The sequence below is a fragment of the Mastigoproctus giganteus genome, chromosome 9, assembly GCF_048544385.1.
Source record: "Mastigoproctus giganteus isolate SK-2022 chromosome 9, ASM4854438v1, whole genome shotgun sequence".
Lineage (NCBI taxonomy): Eukaryota > Metazoa > Arthropoda > Arachnida > Uropygi > Thelyphonidae > Mastigoproctus > Mastigoproctus giganteus.
Window position 1 is genome coordinate 212,504,598 of NC_143583.1, and position 20,221 is coordinate 212,524,818.

Below are 20,221 nucleotides of genomic sequence, written 5' to 3' on the forward strand. Positions count from 1 at the left end.
CTTGGGCAGGACACATAGCTTGAAGACATGATGGCAGATGGACTAAGAAAATAACAGAATGGTACCCAAGAGGAGCTAGAAGAAAACCTGGAAGACAACAACAGAGATGGACAGATGAAATTCATGAGTTCATGGGTAATAAATGGATGGCCATTGCACAAAACAGAAGGAACTGGAAAGTTGCTGGGGAGGCCTTCATCCTGCAGTGGATTGAAAATGGCTGATGATGATGAATAGGTCTTGAGAAATTCCTTTGGATTGGAGTGTCGGTTGGCTGTAAGGCCACTTCACAATCCATCTTAGAATCTTTCTAGAGGGTTATGATTAATGGATATTCTTCAGATTGGTGTAATGTCAGAAGTGAGATTCTCCAAGTATCAGTTCTTGAATCACTGCTGTGTCTGATTTTCATAAGTGACATTCACGAAGGGATAAAGGGCATGATGTCAAAATTTGCAAACAACACAGATTGGGAGAGTCATTATCAGCGATAACCAGTGCTGCTTCAGGATAACTTGAACAGGCTTTGACACGTTGACTGCCACGTCAGCCATATATGTCCAACACGACAACGTTTTTCAGGTGCCGCATCGGATATATATTGCCAACACCCCCTGTTCCAGCGGGAGCTGCGTTGGCTATATAGTGCTGACAATTGTTGGAAATTTACGTTATTTTTGAAAAATGTAGCCCCTGGTGTTAGCATTAGCATTAGTAGAGGCATTTGATGCAAGAAAGCAAGCTTATGCAGCATCAGCCCCAAAAAAAAAAAAATAAAATAAAATAAAAATAATAATAAATAAAAAATAACCACTTCCGCTTCACCCATCTGTTCGTTCGAAATACCTGTCCAGCTGAGCCTTAAAAACTTATTTAGGCTATCAACTTCCACGACAAGGGATGGAAGTCTATTCCACCAACCAACCACCCGCTGGCTAAAGGCAAATTTCCTCACATCTATCCTACATCTGTCTTTTCTCAATTTGAATTTATGCCCTCTCAGGTGATTATTCTGAGCAAGAGGAAGAATCCCATCAGCATTGAGCATGCTCAAACCATTCAAGGCTTTATACACCTCTATCAGATCACCTCGCCAGCGCCTAGTCTCCAGACACTGTAATTTGCAAAACTTAAGCCTTTCTTCGTAAGAGCACCCCTTTGTTCCATTCACTAATCTTGTTGCCTTTCTCTGTACTCGTTCCAGCATCTCTACATTCTTCTTGAAATGAGGCCTCCAGACCTGTATACAGTACTCTAGGTGTGGTCTGACCATTGCCTTATACAAGGGAATAATCACCTCCTTATCCCTGCTAGAAAAATTCCTATATATCATCGACAATACACCATGACCTACTCTTGCCCTACTCTTGCAGCCCGTCTGCACTGCTCAGAGAACTTCATATCTGCCTGCACAACCACCCCCAAGTCCCTTTCATTCTCTACCACTGTCAGTGTAGTACCACAGAGTTGATACGTTGCTCTGGGGTTGCTGTTACCCATATGTAGTACTTTACATTTGTCAATGTTAAACTTCATTTGCCACCTCTCAGCCCATCTGCTCAACCTTTCCAGATCCTGTTGCAGTAGCATAGTGTCAGTAGTGTCCTTGACAACCCTGCCAACCTTCGTATCGTCGGCAAACTTGGACATTAAGCTTGACATACCATCATCAATATCATTTATAAATACAGAAAACAATAATGGACCCAATACTGAACCCTGAGGGACTCCACTAATAACATTAGCCCACGATGAGCAGTGTCCATTGATTACCGCTCTCTGTCTTCTCCCCCTCAACCACCCCTTTATCCACAGCAGCAATTTGCCTCCAATGCTACACTGCTCCAATTTGTGCAGCAGTCTTCCATGTGCAACAGTATCAAAAGCCTTTCTAAGATCCAAGTATATAATATCAAAGTTATTCCCTGCATCCAGTTCTTTTGTGACTGCATCATAGTATCCAATCAAATTGGTCAGGCAAGACTTACCCTTAACAAAACCATGCTGTGTCTGAGATATAACTGAAGCCTTGTCTAGATGATCCTGCAGTGCTTCTTTAACCAGTGCCTCCATTAATATTCCAGGAACAGAAGTTAAACTAACAGGTCTATAATTACTTGTGTCGCCCTTTGATCCTCCTTTGTGAATTGGGGTCACATTTGCACATCTCCAGTCCATGAGTACTTCCCCTGAGTCCAAGGAAGCTCTCATAATTATGGCTAAGGGTTTGCTTACTTCCTTTGCTGTCTCCTTTAATATAACTGGATAGATCCCATCCACCCCAGGTGCCTTTCTTGTATTTATCTTCAACAATTTCTCCTCCACTTTACTCTCAGTTATTACAAGATTCTCTAGCTTACTGCCAGAGTTGAATACACCTCTGGCATTCCCCTCGCTGAATAACTCCTCATGTGTGAATGTCGATGCAAAATATTCATTGTTTGTTAGCTACCTGAGCAGGATCATCAACAGTTGACCCATCGATATCAAGTGGACCAATCTGATTCATCCCCTTCCTTCTAGAGTTTACATAAGTAAAGAAGTCTGCTGTTTTTCTTTGCATCCCTTGCCAAAGATTTCTCATAATCTGCCGTCGCCTGCCTAACCTCCTTTGTAACTTGGTTACATATCAACTTGTATCTATCATAGGCTTCTGTGTCACGTGTTAATTTGTATATATCCCATGCATTTTTCTTCTCTGCCATATGTCTCATCAGTTCATCTGACATCCACTTAGGCCTAAACCTTGAACAATATTTCTTAGTTGGTATGTAAAGCCTAGTAGCTTCCAAGATAAGTTCTTTGAATGCTTCCCATTTTGAGTTTGCTGTTAGTAACATCATCAGTTGGTCCCACTGTATAGAATTTAAATACTGTCTCAGTCCCACATAGTCGCCTTTACGAAAGCAATAACCCTTTCCTTTACCCCTAATGGTAGTTACCTCTTTGAGTAAATCCCACTTCAGCACATTGTGATCATTGCCACCTAGTGGTTCATTTACCTGCAGATTCTTAATGCATGAAGAATCACTACTGATAATCAAATCAAGAGTATTACTCCCTCTAGTTGCCTCCCGAACATGCTGATGTAGAAAACAATCATCCACAAAAGCCTTGGTAGTGTGTGAGTGACCAGTCCCCAAATTCCAGTCAATATCTGGGTAATTAAAATCCCCCATTATAAGACTCTCTGATTTATTGGCCCACTCTATTTCCCCGTACAGTTTCTTATTATACTCATCAGAGTCATTAGGCCTATAGCACACTCCTACTCTCAATTTTGATCTCCCAATGCTTATGTCACACCAAACTGACTCGACACTGCACTGTCCAGCAATGTCGACTGGCTTCACTTCCTTGGATTTTATGTGTTTCTTAACTAATAGCATAACCCCTCCTCCCTTCCTACCCTGTCTATCCTTTCTGTAGACATTGTACTCCCCAAATTCCAGTTCTGCATTCCTTATATCTGTGTGACACCACGTCTCTGAAATTGCCACAATATCTGCCTTTGATGTTTTGAGCAATACCTCAAATTCATTTACTAAACTCCTAGCATTGGTGTACACGCAAGTATACATGCACCTGTTATTTTACTTAGCTACCCTAACACAACCTATGTGTTTATTTGTACCCCAATGATTCCCAGCAGTCTCTGAAATATCCTGCATCTTATTTTCCAGGCTGCGGCTCATTCCAATAGAAGCAATGCAAGAATCACTTTCACCTCTGCCAGTGGCTACTGTTAATCTATTAGTCCTTGTATCCCCCCATTCTAGCAGTTTTCCGACCCACCTAACACTGCCTCGATAGCATCAGCAAACATTCTTGCACCCTTTCTATTTAAGTGTATCCCATCCCTGTAGAAGCAGTCTCTCCTGTTAACATGTACAGACCAGGCTGAAAAAAATTCTACCCCTTGAGCCTTGCACAATCCTTCCAGGGCCGAATTGATCGACAGGGCTCTCATAATATACTTCCTCCTATCGTGTCTGGGCAGAATTGCATTCACTTTCAAATTCAACTCTAATTCATGGCTTTTTTTCAACAGTGACCTGTACTTGTTAATAAATTCCGCTGGTCTCCTACTCTTAATATCATTAGTGCCAACGTGTACAACTATATCACCTTTTGTGCCCTTAAAATGTGATATCCGCTCTACAACGTCATCAACCTTTGCCCCTGGCAGACATACCCTGGTCCTGTTCCACCTATCCTTTTTACAAAGCATGTTTCCCGTTTCCCTGACAATAGTCACCAACAACTACTAGTTCCTTTGGGACCAGCGCATTCTGTCTTGGGGGCTGCTGCTGTGTTGCATTATGACCAAGTGCAAGCTCTGGCATTGGTGTGGGCAGCTGAGAGCTTGATGGGCCCCTCACTCTTAATCCTTCGAGGGCATCCACCCTGTCCTTCAAGCTCTCAATATAGGCCCATAACAATGCTGAGTTGTCGCCTGATTTCCTTACACTCCTTTCATCGCGCACACACAAGGACATCCCCCATGGCAGTATCATGTCCTGTACCTGACTGCTCCACAAACATCAAGCAAGTAGTGCATTTTAATAGGCTGTGATTCAGAGGGCAACTGCCCTCCTTAGTTCTCCCCTGAGCCACAGCACTCCCATTAGCTTGAGCCTTTTGCTTTGCTGCTCTGGTCAGAGTCATGATTTCGATTTAATTTCAATAAAATTTCAATTTCAGTACAAAATTAAAACCCTAAACTTATATCTCAACACAGTTATAATGCTATATTTATGTTTTAGTATCGAGTGTTATCTACAAAATCCCTTTATGTAACTTCCGTATCAAGTTAAGTATTAATTATTTATTTTTTACTAATTATTTGTTACGTAACCCAAGTCATATGTATAATTAAAAGTACAATTTAATTGACAATGAAGTTCAACAAGATTAATTATCTGATTAATTGACAATATTATGTACTATACTATACTATATTAAGCTTATGCTATCTATTTCGAGATATTTTGTATCGCGTTACAATGGCGGCAATTACGAACGGTAAACACGTGGATTTGATACCCTTTCCAATACTAAGTAATACCTACAAAATCTCTATCTAAGTTACTTTAATCTAAGTATCGTAAATAAGAATATAAAACTACTCTAGAAAATAAGTTAATATGCCAATTTAAGCTAATAAAACAGAAAATAAATCAGAAAAAACTTCTCTGTTCCAGGAGCGGCAAAAATGTACGTTCGCACAGGCTACCCTCGTTCTCAACGAGTACCAACGAGTATTACCTGTGATGAAATTTGCATGGCACTATGAGAAAAAATAAGCAAGTAACTGATCATTATTTAAAAATTCTTTATTATTACAAATTTTATAATTACAAAATTATAAAATTGTAATTATATTTATTTTGATTTATGGTGTTGTCCAAAACACTCTAAACACATGAAAGGCTGATGAATACAGTCTGGGCAATATGTCGAAACTCTTTTCCCCTTTCTGTTAGCAACTGATCTTCCTTCTGACTCTCAATTTTGTGTAACAAAAAATGCACATCCTTCTAACTTTCTTGTTGTTTGTGTTGATTTTTGTCGTTAGTATATGAGTGTTACCACATTTTGGCTTTTCACATTTCTCTTTCCGTTCTATATTTAGCAAATCCATAACTACCTCTTCCCAAAAGCTTCTTATTTTTATTTGTTTTCACGAAGCACTCTAGTATACCACATACAAATTGACAACTGATATTCCGAGTACGTATTCTATCCCTAATTTCCAGTACCACTTTTCCCCTTTCTTAGTGTTGTGGCATATGAACTCATTTGATCTGACAGATCAATGCCTGCCTTTCCCTTATTATAAGCTAGAATAGGAAGTGGTGTTTTTTTTTTTTTTTTTTTTGTTTGCTTCTTTCCATCTTCCTTTACTGGTGGATGGTCCATCAACCATTTCTGGTTTGGTAAGAGAAGGAGTAGTTTCTGTATAATGCAATTGTAATGTGCTAATTAACCTACTAATTAGCATAGGCACATGATGCAAGAAGGCAAGCTTACATAGCATCAGCCAAAAAAAAAAAAAAAACCACACACACACACACCCTTCTCATTTCATCCATCTACTCGCTCCAAATGTTTGTCTAGTTCTGCCTTGAATCTATTTAAACTATCAACTTCTACAATGACAGATGGAAGTTTGTTCCAGCAGTCAACCACCTGATGAATAAAGGCAAACTTCAGCACATCTATCCTATCAATTTGAATTTATGCCATCTCAGGTGATTATTTTGAGCAAGAGGAAGAATTCCATTAGCATTGAGCATGCTCAAACCACTCAAGGCTTTATACACCTCAATCAGATCACCTTGCAGGTTCCTAGGTTGCAGACACTGTAATTTGCAAAACCTAAGCCTTTCTTTGTAAGAGCAACCCTTTGTTCCATTCACTAATCTCTTTACTCTTCTCTGTACTCATTCCAGCAGCTCTACATCCTTCTTAAAATGAGACCTCCAGACTTGTATACAGTACTCAAGGTGTGGCCTGACCATTGCCTTATATAAGGGGATAATCATCTCCTTATCCCTGCTAGATAAATTGCTGTTTTCTGTAATTCCTGTATTCCATTGACAAGACACCATGACTTACTCTTGCAGACAGTTTGCACTGCTCAGAAAACTTTATATCTGCCTGCACAATTAAACCCAGCTCCTTTTAATTCTCTACCACTGTCAGTGTAGTATGAAAATCTCCGGCCTTCACAGAGTTCTGTACTACTGTCAGTGTAGTACCACAACTCTGTGGTACTACACTGACAGTGGTAGAGAATGAAAGGGACTTGGGGGGTAGTTGTGCAGGCAGATATGAAGTTCTCTGAGCAGTGCAGATGGGCTGCAAGAGTAGCTCATGGAGTATTGTCAATGATATACAGGAATTTTTCCAGCAGGGATAAGGAGGTGATTATTCCATTGTATAAAGCAATGGTCAGGCCACACCTAGAGTACTGTATACAGGTCTGGAGGCCTCATTTCAAGAAGGATGTAGAGCTGCTGGAACGAGTACAGAGAAGGGCAACAAGATTAGTGAATGGAACAAAGGGGTGCTCTTACGAAGAAAGGCTTAAGTTTTGCAAATTACAGTGTCTGGAGACTAGGCACCAGCGAGGTGATCTGATAGAGGTGTATAAAGCCTTGAATGGTTTAAGCATGCTCAATGCTGATGGGATTCTTCCTCTAGCTCAGAAAAATCACCTGAGAGGGCATAAATTCAAATTGAGGAAAGACAGATGTAGGATAGACGTGCAGAAATTTGCCTTTAGCCAGAGGGTGGTTGGTTGGTGGAACAGACTCCCATCCCTTGTGGTGGAGGTTGATAGCCTAAATAAGTTTAAGGCTCAGCTGGACAGGTATTTTGAACGAACAGAGGGGTGAAGTGGAAGTGGGTTTTTTTTTTTTTTTTTTTCCTTGGCTGATGCTGCATAAGCTTGCTTTCTTGCATCAAATGCCTCTACTAATGCTAATACACAAACAAAGTACACAACGCGGAGATGGGGAAAACCCCTGGTGCCGTCAGACAACTAACACACTTTGCACTTGTCAGTGTAGTACCACACAGTTGATACATTAATCTGAGGGTACTGCTTCCCATATGCACTACGTTAAATTTATCAATGTTAAACTTCAGTTGCGACCCCTCAGCCCATCTGCTCAACTTTTCTAGATCCTGTTGCAACAGCGTACTGTCATTAACCACCCTGCCAACCTTCATATCATCTGCAAACTTGGACATTTAGTCTAATATACCATCATCAATATCATTAATAAATACAGAAAACAACAATGGACCCAACACTGACCCCGAGGGACTCCACTAATAACATTAGTCCCCGAAGAGCAGTGTCCATTGATTACCACTCTGTCTTCTTCCACTCAACCATCCCTTTATCCATAGCAGCAATTTGCCTCCAATGCCACACTGCTCCAATTCGTGCAGCAGTGTTCAATGTGCAACAGTATCAAAAGCATTTCTAAGATCCAAATTTATGATATCAAAATTATTCTTTGCATCCAGTTCCTTTGTGACCACATCATAGTATCCCATCAAATTAGTCAGACAAGACTTTCCTAAACAAACCCATGCTGTGTCTGAGCTATAACTGAAGTCTTGTCTAGATGATCCTGTAGTGCTTCATTAACCAATGCCTCCATTAATTTCCCTGGAACAGTAGCTACACTAACAGGTCTGCAATTACTTGTGTCGCCGTTTTATCCTCCTTTGTGAATTGGGGTCACATTTGCACTTCTCCAGTCCATGGGTACCCCCCTTGAGTCTAAGGAAGCTCTCATAATTATGGCTAACGGATTGCTTACTTCCTTTGCTGTCTCTTTTAATATAACTGGATAGAACCCATCCACCCCAGGTGCCTTACTTTTATCTTGAACAATTTCTCCTCCACTTTGTTCTCAGTTATTACAAAATCATCTAGCTCACTGCCAGAGTTTAGTTCACATCTGGCATTCCCCTAATTGAATAACTCTTAATGTGTGAATATAGATGCAAAATACTCAGTTCGTTATCTACCTGAGCAGGATCATCAGCAGTTGAACCATCGACATCAAGCAGACCAATCTGATTCATCCCCTTCCTCTTTCTGTGTCAGCTTGTGTTACTTGTGTCAGCCTTTGATCCTCCTTTGTGAATTGGGGTCACATTTGCACATTTCCAGTCTATGGGTACCTCCCCTGAGTCCAAGGAAGCTCTCATAATTATGGCTAAGGGTTTGCTTACTTCCTTTGCTGCCTCCTTTAATATAACTGGATAGATCCCATCCACCCCGGGTGCCTTTCTTGTGATTATCTTCAACAGTTTCACCTCCACTTTACTCCCAGTTATTTCAAGATTCTGTAGCTTACTGCTAGAGTTGAATACACCTCTGGCATTCCCCTCGCTGAATAACTCCTCATGTGTGAATGTCGATGCAAAATATTCATTTAGTTTGTTAGCTAACTGAGCAGGATCATCAACACTTGACCCATCAATATCAAGTGGACCAATCTGATTCATCCCCTTCCTTCTAGAGTTTACATAAGTAAAGAACTCTTTGCTGTTTTTCTTTGCATCCCTTGCCAAGGATTTCTCGTAATCTGCCTTCGCCTGCCTAACCTCCTTTGTAACTTGGTTGCATATCAACTTGTATCTATCATAGGCTTCTGTGTCATGTGTTAATTTGTATGTATCCCATGCATTTTTCTTCTCTGCCATATGCCTCATTAGTTCATCTGACATCCATTTTGGCCTAAACCTTGAACAATATTTCTTAGTTGGTACGTAAAGCCTAGTAGCTTCCAAGATAAGTTCTTTGAATGCTTCCCATTTTGAATTTGCTGTTGGTAACATCATCAGTTGGTCCCACTGTATAGAATTTAAATACTGTCTCAGTCCATCGTAGTCGCCTTTACGGAAGCAATAACCCTTCCCTTTACCCCTAATGGTAGTTACCTCTTTGAGTAAATCCCACTTCAGCACACTGTGATCACTGCCACCTAGTGGTTCATTTATCTGCAGATTCTTAATGCATGAAGAATCACTGCTGATAATCAAATCAGGAGTATTACTCCCTCTAGTTGCCTCCCGAACATGCTGATGTAGAAAACAATCATCCAATAAATCCACAAAAGTCCTGCTAGTGTGTGAGTAACCAGCCCCCAAATTCCAGTCAATATCTGGGAAATTAAAATCTCCCATTATAAGACACTCTGATTTACTGGCCCACTCTATTTCCCTGTACAGTTCCTTATTATACTCATCAGAGTCATTAGGCCTATAGCACACTCCTACTCTCAATTTTGATCTCCCAATGTTTATGTCACACCAAACTGACTCCACACTGCACTGTCCAGCGATGTCGACTGGCTTCACTTCCTTGGTTTTTATGTATTTCTTAACTAATAACATAACCTCTCCTCCCTTCCTATCCTGTCTATCCTTTCTGTAGACGTTGTACTCCCCAAATTGCAGTTCTGCATCCCTTATATCTGTGTGACACCACGTCTCTGATATCCCAACAATATCTGCCTTCGATGTTTTGAGCAATACCTCAAATTCATCAAATTTATTTACTAAACTCCTAGCATTGGTGTACACGCAAGTATACCTGCACCTGTTTCTATTCTTAGCTACCCTAACACAACCCATGTGTTTACTTGTACCGCAATGGCTCCCAGCAGTCTCTGAAATACCATGCATCTTGTTTTTCAGGCTTCTGCTCATTCTAATAGAAGCAGTGCAAGAATCTCTTTCACCTCTGCCAGTGGCTACTGTCAATCTATTGGTCTTTGTCTCCCCCCAAGCTAGCCCTAATTATAGACCTGTGAGCTCCCCCTCCAAATTATAGACCTGTGAGCTTAACTTCTGTTCCAGGAAAATTAATGGAGGCACTGGTTAAAGAAGCACTGCAGGATCATTTAGACAAGACTTCCGTTATAGCTCAGACACAGCATGGTTTTGTTAAGGGGAAGTCTTGTCTGACAAATTTGATTAGATACTATGATGTAGTCACAAAGGAACTGGATACAAAGAATAATTTTGATATCATATATTTGGATCTTAGAAAGGCTTTTGATACTGTTGCACATGGAAGACTGCTACACAAATTGGAGCAGTGTGACATTGGAGGCAAATTGCTGCTATGGATAAAAGGGTGGTTGAGGGGGAGAAGACAGAGAGTGGTAATCAATGGACACTGCTCATCGTGGACTGATGTTATTAGTGGAGCCCCTCAGGGCTCAGTGTTGGGTTCATTATTGTTTTCTGTATTTATAAATGATATTGATGATGGTATATTGGGCTTAATGTCCAAGTTTGCAGATGATACAAAGGTTGGCAGCGTTGTCAAGGACACTACTGACACTATGCTGCTGCAACAGGATCTGGAAAGGTTGAGCAGATGGGCTGAGAGGTGGCAAATGAAGTTTAACATTGATAAATGTAAAGTACTACACATGGGAAACAGCAACCCCAGAGCAACGTATCAACTCTGTGGTACTACACTGACAGTGGTAGAGAATGAAAGGGACTTGGGGGTGGTTGTGCAGGCAGATATGAAGTTCTCTGAGCAGTGCAGACGGGCTGCAAGAGTAGCTCATGGAGTATTGTCTATGATATACAGGAATTTTTCCAGCAGGGATAAGGAGGTGATTATTCCATTGTATAAGGCGATGGTCAGGCCACACCTAGAGTACTGTATACAGGTCTGGAGACCTCATTTCAAGAAGGATGTAGAGCTGCTGGAACGAGTACAGAGAAGGGCAACAAGATTAGTGAATGGAACAAAGGGGTGCTCTTATGAAGAAAGGCTTAAATTTTGCAAATTACAGTGTCTGGAGACTAGGCACCAGCGAGGTGATCTGATAGAGGTGTATAAAGCCTTGAATGGTTTAAGCATGCTCAATGCTGATGGGATTCTTCCTCTAGCTCAGAAAAATCACCTGAGAGGGCATAAATTCAAATTGAGGAAAGACAGATGTAGGATAGACGTGCGGAAATTTGCCTTTAGCCAGCGGGTGGTTGGTTGGTGGAACAGACTTCCATCCCTTGTGGTGGAGGTTGATAGCCTAAATAAGTTTAAGGCTCAGCTGGACAGGTATTTTGAATGAACAGAGGGGTGAAGTGGAAGTGGGTTTTTTTTTTTTTTTTGGCTGATGCTGCATAAGCTTGCTTTCTTACATCAAATGCCTCTACTAATGCTAATGCTCTTAGAGTTTACGTAAGTAAAGAACTCTTCGCTGGTTTTCTTTGCATCCTCTGCCAAAGATTTCTCGTAATCTGCCTTTGCCTGCCTAACCTCCTTTATGACTTGGTTACCAACCAGCTTATATCTTCATAGGCTTCCGTGTCACCTGTTAAGTTATATGTATCCCATGCATTTTTCTTCTCTGCCACATGTCTCATTAGTTCATTTGACATCCATTTAGGCCTAAATCTTGAATAATATTTCTTAGTTGGCATGAAAAGCCTAGGAGCTTCCAAGATTAATTCTTTGAATGCTTCCCATTTTGATTTGCTGTTGGTTACATCATCAGTTGGTCCCAACATACAGAATTTAAATACTGTCTCAGACCTCCATAGTCGTCTTTACGAATGCAAAACCCCTTCTCTTTACCCCTAATGGTAGTTACCTCTTTGAGTAAATATCACTTCAGCACACTTTGATCACTGCCACCTAGTGGTTGCTTTATCTGCATATTCTTAATGCATGAAGGATCACTACTGATAATCAGATCAAGAGTATTACTCCCTCTAGTTGCCTCCCGAACATGCTGCTGTAGGAAACAATCATCCAATAAATCAACAAAAGCCTTGCTAGTGTGTGAGTGACCAACCCACAAATTCTAGTCAATATCTGGGAAATTAATTTCCCCATTTTAACACAATTACTGTATTTGGAATACTGTATCCAAGTATGGAGACTTCATCTGAAAAAGAGACATTATGCTTCTTTAAAGGGTCCAAAGACAGGCAACTCATATGGTGAGATTGGCAAAAGGGCCAATCAAAAATAAGACTTCAATTATGCAGGCAATTGAAAGACTTTAAGTGGCAACTAGAAGGTTTATAAGGCTCTGAGATATTAGTAAACTGAATGAAGGTGGAATTTTTACTTTTATATAAAGAATTCCAGAACTGCAGGATATAAATTAAAATTACAGGAGAAGCTTTCTTTTAGCCAGCAAGTTGTTGATTACTGTAAGTTGCCTCTGAAAGATGACTTCTTCAGAGTGATAGTCTGATGAAATTCAAATGTTGTTGTTATTTGGTTTTTAAGAGCATTAGCAACTAAGGCCATATTGCTCCAGGGATATGCGGTGGTCATTTCCTGACCTTTCCGCATCCTCCGTGAAATTCAAATGTCAACTGGATAGTGACCTACATGAGGAGGGAGACATAATTTGTATTTTCTTATCTACTTTTCCTTTTTTTGGCCGGTGTAGCAAAAGCCTGTGGCTTCCTTGCACTATATGGCTAATACTAATAATAAATCTAACCAACAAGTCTACCTACATTCAGTGAGCTCACTGCTGAAATGATTAATAAAAATTTCTACATAATTTCAGCTTAACATTTTAAATTTTATCTAAATATCAAGCTTAGAAGCAGGAATGTTTTCTTTCTGTAACACCCTTTATCTTGATTTATGCCCCCCTTCATGGTTTGTTGCTGTGGTATGTGCTGGTTTAATTTCTATTTATCACTTTTACTAGGCTTATGACACCACTGGCATATTTTTCAATTATACTTAAATTATGTTTTCACAACATGTGGTATGTATTACTTTGCAACCACTGATGTTTGCTATTCTGATTTTTTCTTGTTTCTATTTTTTGTTCTTTTATTATTTTCTTTATATATAGCTACATACACAATATATATATATATGTACAAAAATAGCAAATCAAAAACATGACTAATTTTGTAACAACAAAAATGGTTAAAAATCAATAGAAATCACAGGCAAGAACTTAATCTCAACAAGAGCATTTTGGCACAGATTGTTATATTTCAGTACAGGGATTTTTTTATATAGCATGATAACACAATGGGATTTTGATGTGTATTTTATCAAACCAATTTTGGTTTCATTCTAATGTAACGAATTAGTTTTGATTTCATTCTAATGGTGGTATTTGTGTATTTCTTTTCTCTCTTTTTTTTCCCCTTTTGATTATTTACATTTGATGTTGTAATATTTGAAGTGCCCTGTTGGGCTCAATAGGCTTTGCTGCTTTAAATATAATGAATACCTTCCTCAACTGTAATGTTTTTATTAATTGTCAATTGTTCTGAGAGGTCTGGGTTCAAATCCCACAAGGCAGGAATTCCATAGGCTTCCATCAAGGTTAGCAGATTTCAAATGGAGGGAGTAAGGTACTTCACATGAGCTAATCAGAGTTATAATGAACACTTGTACAGAAAAAAAAAACAACTCAAATTACCTACATTAAGATTACTCACTCAACAAGGGCAACTTAACTACAAAAGGAAGCAAAACTGTTTTCCTACTTATTGTAGGAAAACAGTTTTGAAACTGTCCATTATGGTAAAATGGACAGTTAGGTGTATAATCAATACATTTTTTACTAGAAATGGCAAACTCAGAAGTAAATTTAAATATCTAAATTTTATGATATAATTATGACATTTCTGAATAACTAGTAATAATTTTCTCAGTTATTGCTAATTGGTGAACTATACCTCTCGCATTTATCCCCTTCATAACCCTGAGGGCAAGCAGTACAAATATAATCACTTTCTTCAGCAGATGTTGTTATAGCTTGGCATGTTGGAGAAAAATTATTTTCTTGCTGTTCCAGGGGGCAAGCACATTTCTTGCAGTCCTCAGGTGTTCCAATTCTGGCATTTCCATAATATCCTGGAAGGCACTTATCACAATTTTCACCAGTGGTAAAATTTAAGCATTCCTGTTTAAAGGAAAGATAAGCATAAACTATATAGTTTATATAGTTACTATATAAATACATAAATTATATAATTATTGCATAACAGTTTATTTAAAAGGTAGACCAAAACCAATCAACCATCTTCCTAACAGAAATGCTATCTCCCCTAGGCAATTTTTATTTATTCAATATTTATTAGGCAATATTTATTCAACATCAGGAAATGGGACTAATGAAACTCCATTTACAAGATGTCATCTGGAATACCAGAATTTTGCCACCATACACGAGTAATGTACATGAGAAAAGTGTGCTTAGTCATTTGCTGCAAGTCACATCACATTAACTTGCTTCAGCAAAGATATGCACCTCCAAGTAGGATCATGTTTAGTGCTAGCAGCAATTTTAGTTATTTTCAAAAGTTTTCTATTATAACTTTGGAAGGGAAAAGAAACTTATGAAATTATTAACAGTCATGCAAAATACATACTTTTGAAATAAACAGTTGAATCATACACAAAATAAATGACCACACTTACAGAATGCAGAACTAACACTACCCTGGTTATCTGCTTTACAGATACTCAACATGAATCATGAAGTAGGATTCATAGCTTTGACTTGAACATGAACATGAATACATCCAAATAAGCACACTGTGCAGTGAGGCAATTTTTGAGTGAAAATGAACAACCATCGAAATAACGGCCTGGTCATCCCATGGTGCCACAGTCATCACCCACTGCTACAGTAAAACAGCTAGTCAGTTTAAATCACTGCAGAGTGCTTTGTTATGACAATGTAAGACCTCAACATAACCCCTAGTATATAGTCTTATTTGCTTCAATACAGGTTAGCAAGTACTATGGAAGTGAATTCATCATGTTAAGGAGGAAGCGAAGAATGAAGTGAAGCATGAAGTTAAGACCACTGCACAAATGGTTTCACCAGCATCCACTAAAATTCTAAGCTGAGTACATGTCTTGTCTTGTGACATCATAGGACCAATGTCTCAACAACATAGGTGCATCTCTGAACAGTTTATTCCAAAAGCCTGTTTCAGAAATTCAACATTTGAATGGGTTGCTTTATATGAGACTTACCTCCTTTTCAACCATAAGGTATAATGCGTTTAAAAAAAGAATCAAATTAATATGGAGTTGAGAAAGTGAAATTAAAAGAAAGAAATAACCCCTCCCTCAAATTACAAAAAAAAAAAAAAAGTGCACAAGTTTTCCTGAAGATTATCATTGTTAAAAATAAGAATTAAAGCAAAGAACTAAGAATCTTAAAGACAGACTTTTTTTGTGTCAGTTATATTAAGGGGAGGTGAGAGGAGGAATGCATTGGCTGAGTTCTGTCCTGGAGTAAGTAGTGCAGAAACTTGATTGGTGATAACATGCATACTATTTGGAGATTATGGTGGGAACAAATTGTATGGCACACTGACAAAATAACATGTACTGCAACTGATTGGCACTGAATTAAGCAGACTATTGTTGTTGTTATTTGGTTTTTAGGAGCATTAGCAACTAAGGCCATATTGCTCCAGGGATATGCAGTGGTCATTCCCTGACCTTTCTGCATCCTCCGTATTTGGTGGTCATGGACTCGAACCCCCATCTAATCAAGAAGTGTGTGCTATGCGCTGCCACTCCTGCCCACCTGGCTACGGAGGTGCCAAGTAGACTATTACTGACACCCTTAATGTCATAGCTGAAGTAATTTTTGTAATTATTGAATTGGGAGTCTGTTTTATAAAAAAAAAAAAAAAAAAAAAAAAAATGAAGAGGTGGGTAGGGTTAAGATATTTATTCCTGAAAAACGTTTGCTTTAAAAAATGTGCTAACTAGCTGTGGTAAGATAAATTAATATTCTGTATGAAAGGCTTTGCTGCAGGAGAATTTAATCCCTCAATGAAATGAATTGAACTTCTGAAAGAGGCTTAATTGTTTCTTGAGCAACAGCACATCTGCATATTAGACAAACAGTGTAGTGCTTAAGGGAACAGGGTTTAAAATATGATCTCTTCTATGGACACTAAATAAATTTCTTCACGGAAAGCAGAAATTACTAAGCCCACCAGTCCATATACCTGCTTAAATATGAACCAAATCTAAAATGCTTTGCTTGGATAAGAAAGATGATTAATTTTATAATACTGTCAAGAGTGAGGATTTCAAGCTGCTTTAATGTATTGTCTTCCATAAGAAGTTGGTGTTAATGAATAATGGTATGGTCTATGTTATTGGTGTATAACGACAAATGAAATTCTGCTTTTACATTGTTATCTTGTGATGTGACCTCATATGTTTGGATGATATCCAAAACTAAATTTGTAAATGTTCATAAGAAGCAAAATGATTTTTATGAAAAAAATTGGCAAATGCTGAACAACACCATCATTCTTAGTAGTTGTTTCAGTTTCTACAGTTTTACAAGACTAAAAATGTGCAGGTCAATCAAACAAGGTTTTCTAACCTTACTCAATGTTATTTAACAATGTTATTCAATGTTACTCAATGTTATTTAACAGACAATTTTGCCATTTATATGTAGCTCCTCCAAGTTTTACAGACTTGTAAAACTTGGAGCTTATTTTTATAGTTCAACTTACTTAGAATAAGCACAGAGTAACTTATATATATATTCTTTTTTTTTTTTTTTTTGTTGCTATTTTGGGTTTTACTGGCACATTAGCAATTAAGGCTATAATGCAGCAAAACCAGGCCATATAAAAGAGCAGATTAACATTTCAATGACCTAAGAAATTAGGTCACTACATCAAAATGTATAGTAATAAAAATACACCAAATATTTATAAAACAATAACTTTTAAATGTGTAAAAATATTTAAACATTTTAAATAACTAAAAACAGTTGAAAAATTGACATTGTCAGATAAAATCTGACTGAGCTCAGTCAGATGGCTAAAAACAGTAAAATATAAATATGTTTGTGCCTATAAAGTGGACACTCACATAAAATGTCTTTGAGTTAAAAAGTGTCACATTGCTCACACATAGGTTGAGTCATCTGCCCTCAGCAGAAATGAATGAGTAAAATGACTGTGTCTTATGCAGAGGTAAGCAAGCATTACTTCCTCACCATGGTTGCTGCACGAACTAGACTGCCACAGTTGAATTTCAGGCTTTATCTAATAGAGCTTGTTCATGACCTGCCATATATTTTTGAAATAATTCATTTAATAAGGTAGCATGTTGGAATGCGAGTTTATTCTACTATTTAAAATGGAGTTTGCTTCATGCATTAGATGATATTTTTCAGAATAATCAGTTAATTTAGCTTACATATTTTTAATACTTTGTTAAATTGGAAATTGTTTTTCACTTAATTGAAAGAGTTTTTTTTTATGAAAACCCCAAACACAAGGTATTAGAACCTATAGTACTTAGTACCGTGCTTGGGTTGGAGGTTCAGAAGATGAAAGAAGATATTTGTTAACATTAGACTTCAACTTAAGTAGACTGTAATTTTCAGGAAATACGTATCAAGGAAGGTTGTTCCAGAAAACAGCAGTTAAATGAATAAACAAGGAAAAGTAGATGAAAAGTTGGTTCTGTGAGTTTGAAGTTGGACAGTAAATGGATGTTGGCTGGTGACGGCACATGTTCAGACTGGTTTTAAAGAGACAGAGGGAATTACAGAAGCCAATTCAGAAGAACAGTGCCCATGGAAGTATCTGTAGAATAGGCATGCAACAGAAACAGTATGTCAAAGACAGCAAGTGGAGAGAGACTCTGTTAGAGATGAGTCATTAATTAACCTAACTGCCCTCTTCTGAATGGAATGTAGAAGCCTGAGAGAGGTTTTGGAGGCACCACCCCAGATGTGGGAACAATATTCCATGGTAGGGCGGATTTGCGATTTGTACAAAGTGAACAGCTGTTTGGATGAAAAGTAGCGCCGAGAGCAAAAGAGAAAACCCAAGTTTTTTAGAAGCAGAGGAAGCAATATTTGTAATATGCTTGTGCCAAGAGCAATTAGAAGTCAGGGTAATCCCCAAAAGAGATATATCATCTTGCCTAGAAATCAGAGTGTCACCAAAAATAAGCATAGGAGCTGAAGAATCCTTTTTGGGAGATACAAGACAAGATTGAATTTTTGAAGGATTGAAATCAACTAAGTTGTCTTTGCCCCACTGGAGAATTACCTGGAGATCGGCATTTAAGGAATTTGTAGCAAATATTCGAGAAGTTGAAGCTGATTGAGTAGGGCAAGTTTTCTCAAACTGGAAAGTGGAATGCAATGTGCTATCATTGGCAAAACTATGGATAAGATTTCTGGTCAATGGAAGAAGGTCATTAATATACAAGAGGAAAAGAGTGGGGGAAAAGAACTAAACCTTGAGGGACACCAGCATTAGTGGAGAAGTTAGAAGACAGAGAGCCATCTACCATCACCCTCAGTGAGCGACCAGAAAGAAAACTGGATAACCAATTAAAAAAAAACAGTTGGCAAACAAACCATAAGATGGAAACTTGTTTAGAAGACCTTTATGCCAAACACGTTTGAAAGCCTTTGAGATGTCAAGAGGAACTGCTTGTGTTTCACCAAACTTTTCCATTGAATTTGTCCATAAATGAGTAACATAAGCCAGAATATCACCAGTGGATCGACACTGACGGAATCCATACTGGCGATCGTTGATCAGATGGAAGGTTTCTAGGTAGTTTAAGAGTTGGTGGTTAATTAATTTCTCCATTACTTTAGAAAGAGTAGAAGTAATTGCAATGGGATGATAATTGGATGGGAGGGATTTGTCACCCTTTTTAGGAACTGGCTGGATATGAGCAAATTTCCAAGCAGAAGGAAAAACACCTTTGGAATAAGAAAGTGAAAAAAGGTGGCAAAGAAAAGGAGTAAGTTCAGGAGCACAGGATTTGAGAACAAGTGGAGGAATACCATCAGGACCTGGAGCTTTCTTAGCATCAGATTCATCAAAATCCTTCTGACATCCTTTTGACGGAAGGCCACAGGAGGCATTGAATGGAGCATGCTGAAAATAGTGGGAGGTGTTTTACCAAGATCATTAATACATGAGTTGGAAGAAAAATGGGATACTAGCAGGTCAGTTTTATCCTTGGCTGAAATGACAACAGAACCATCTGGTTTTGGCAGAGGTGGGAGCAGAGATGTGCAAAAGTTGTGGCCAATAGCTTTGGCAAGGGACCAGAATGCTCAGCTATCATTAGGGCAAGAAGCAAGTTTTCTACCCTTAGCCTGTTCAAATATAGTTTTGGCTGATTACTAACTGCTTCACAATTCTTGTGAGCTTCGGTGTAGGCAGAAAATTAAACTGAAGAATTGGAAACAAGCCAATTACAATATGCAACATTCTTTCTTGAAATGCCCTAACAAATTTATTGGAAAACCAAGGTTTAGATAAAGGATAAGATTTTAAAGTGGAGTGTGGAATAAAAGATTCCATTCCTACAAGAATAATTTCACTGACATGATCTGAGCAAACGTTGACATCGGAAGTTTTGAAACAGTAATCCGACCAAGGAAAAGAAGAGAAAAGAAATCTCATAGGTTATCCCATTTTGCATTCTTGTTATGCCAAATAACACAAGGTTGGGAATAGGCATAAGATAAAAGCTCCATTGGAGAAGAGACAAAACACCAAGTTGTGATCTGAGGTGGCTAAAGGACCACTCACTTCAACCGTGTACTTAGAAGGGTTGTTTGTGAGGAAAAGATCAAGCATGTTGGCTGTATGGTTAGGGTTGTTTGGTATTCTGATAGGTAAATGAACAATCTGTGTGAGG

The 20,221-nt window shown here is 38.5% G+C and overlaps 1 protein-coding gene across 1 annotated transcript in view; it reads right to left on the reverse strand.

Moving 5' to 3' along the window:
- The window catches only part of LOC150081103 (laminin subunit alpha-2-like), a 707,948-nt gene that overhangs the window by 517,984 nt on the left and 169,743 nt on the right, over window positions 1-20,221 (reverse strand). The window contains exon 18 of the mRNA XM_090380924.1: window positions 14,224-14,450. Within this exon, the coding sequence (XP_090237050.1) occupies window positions 14,224-14,450 (227 nt within the window). The remainder of the gene's footprint in view (window positions 1-14,223; window positions 14,451-20,221) is intronic.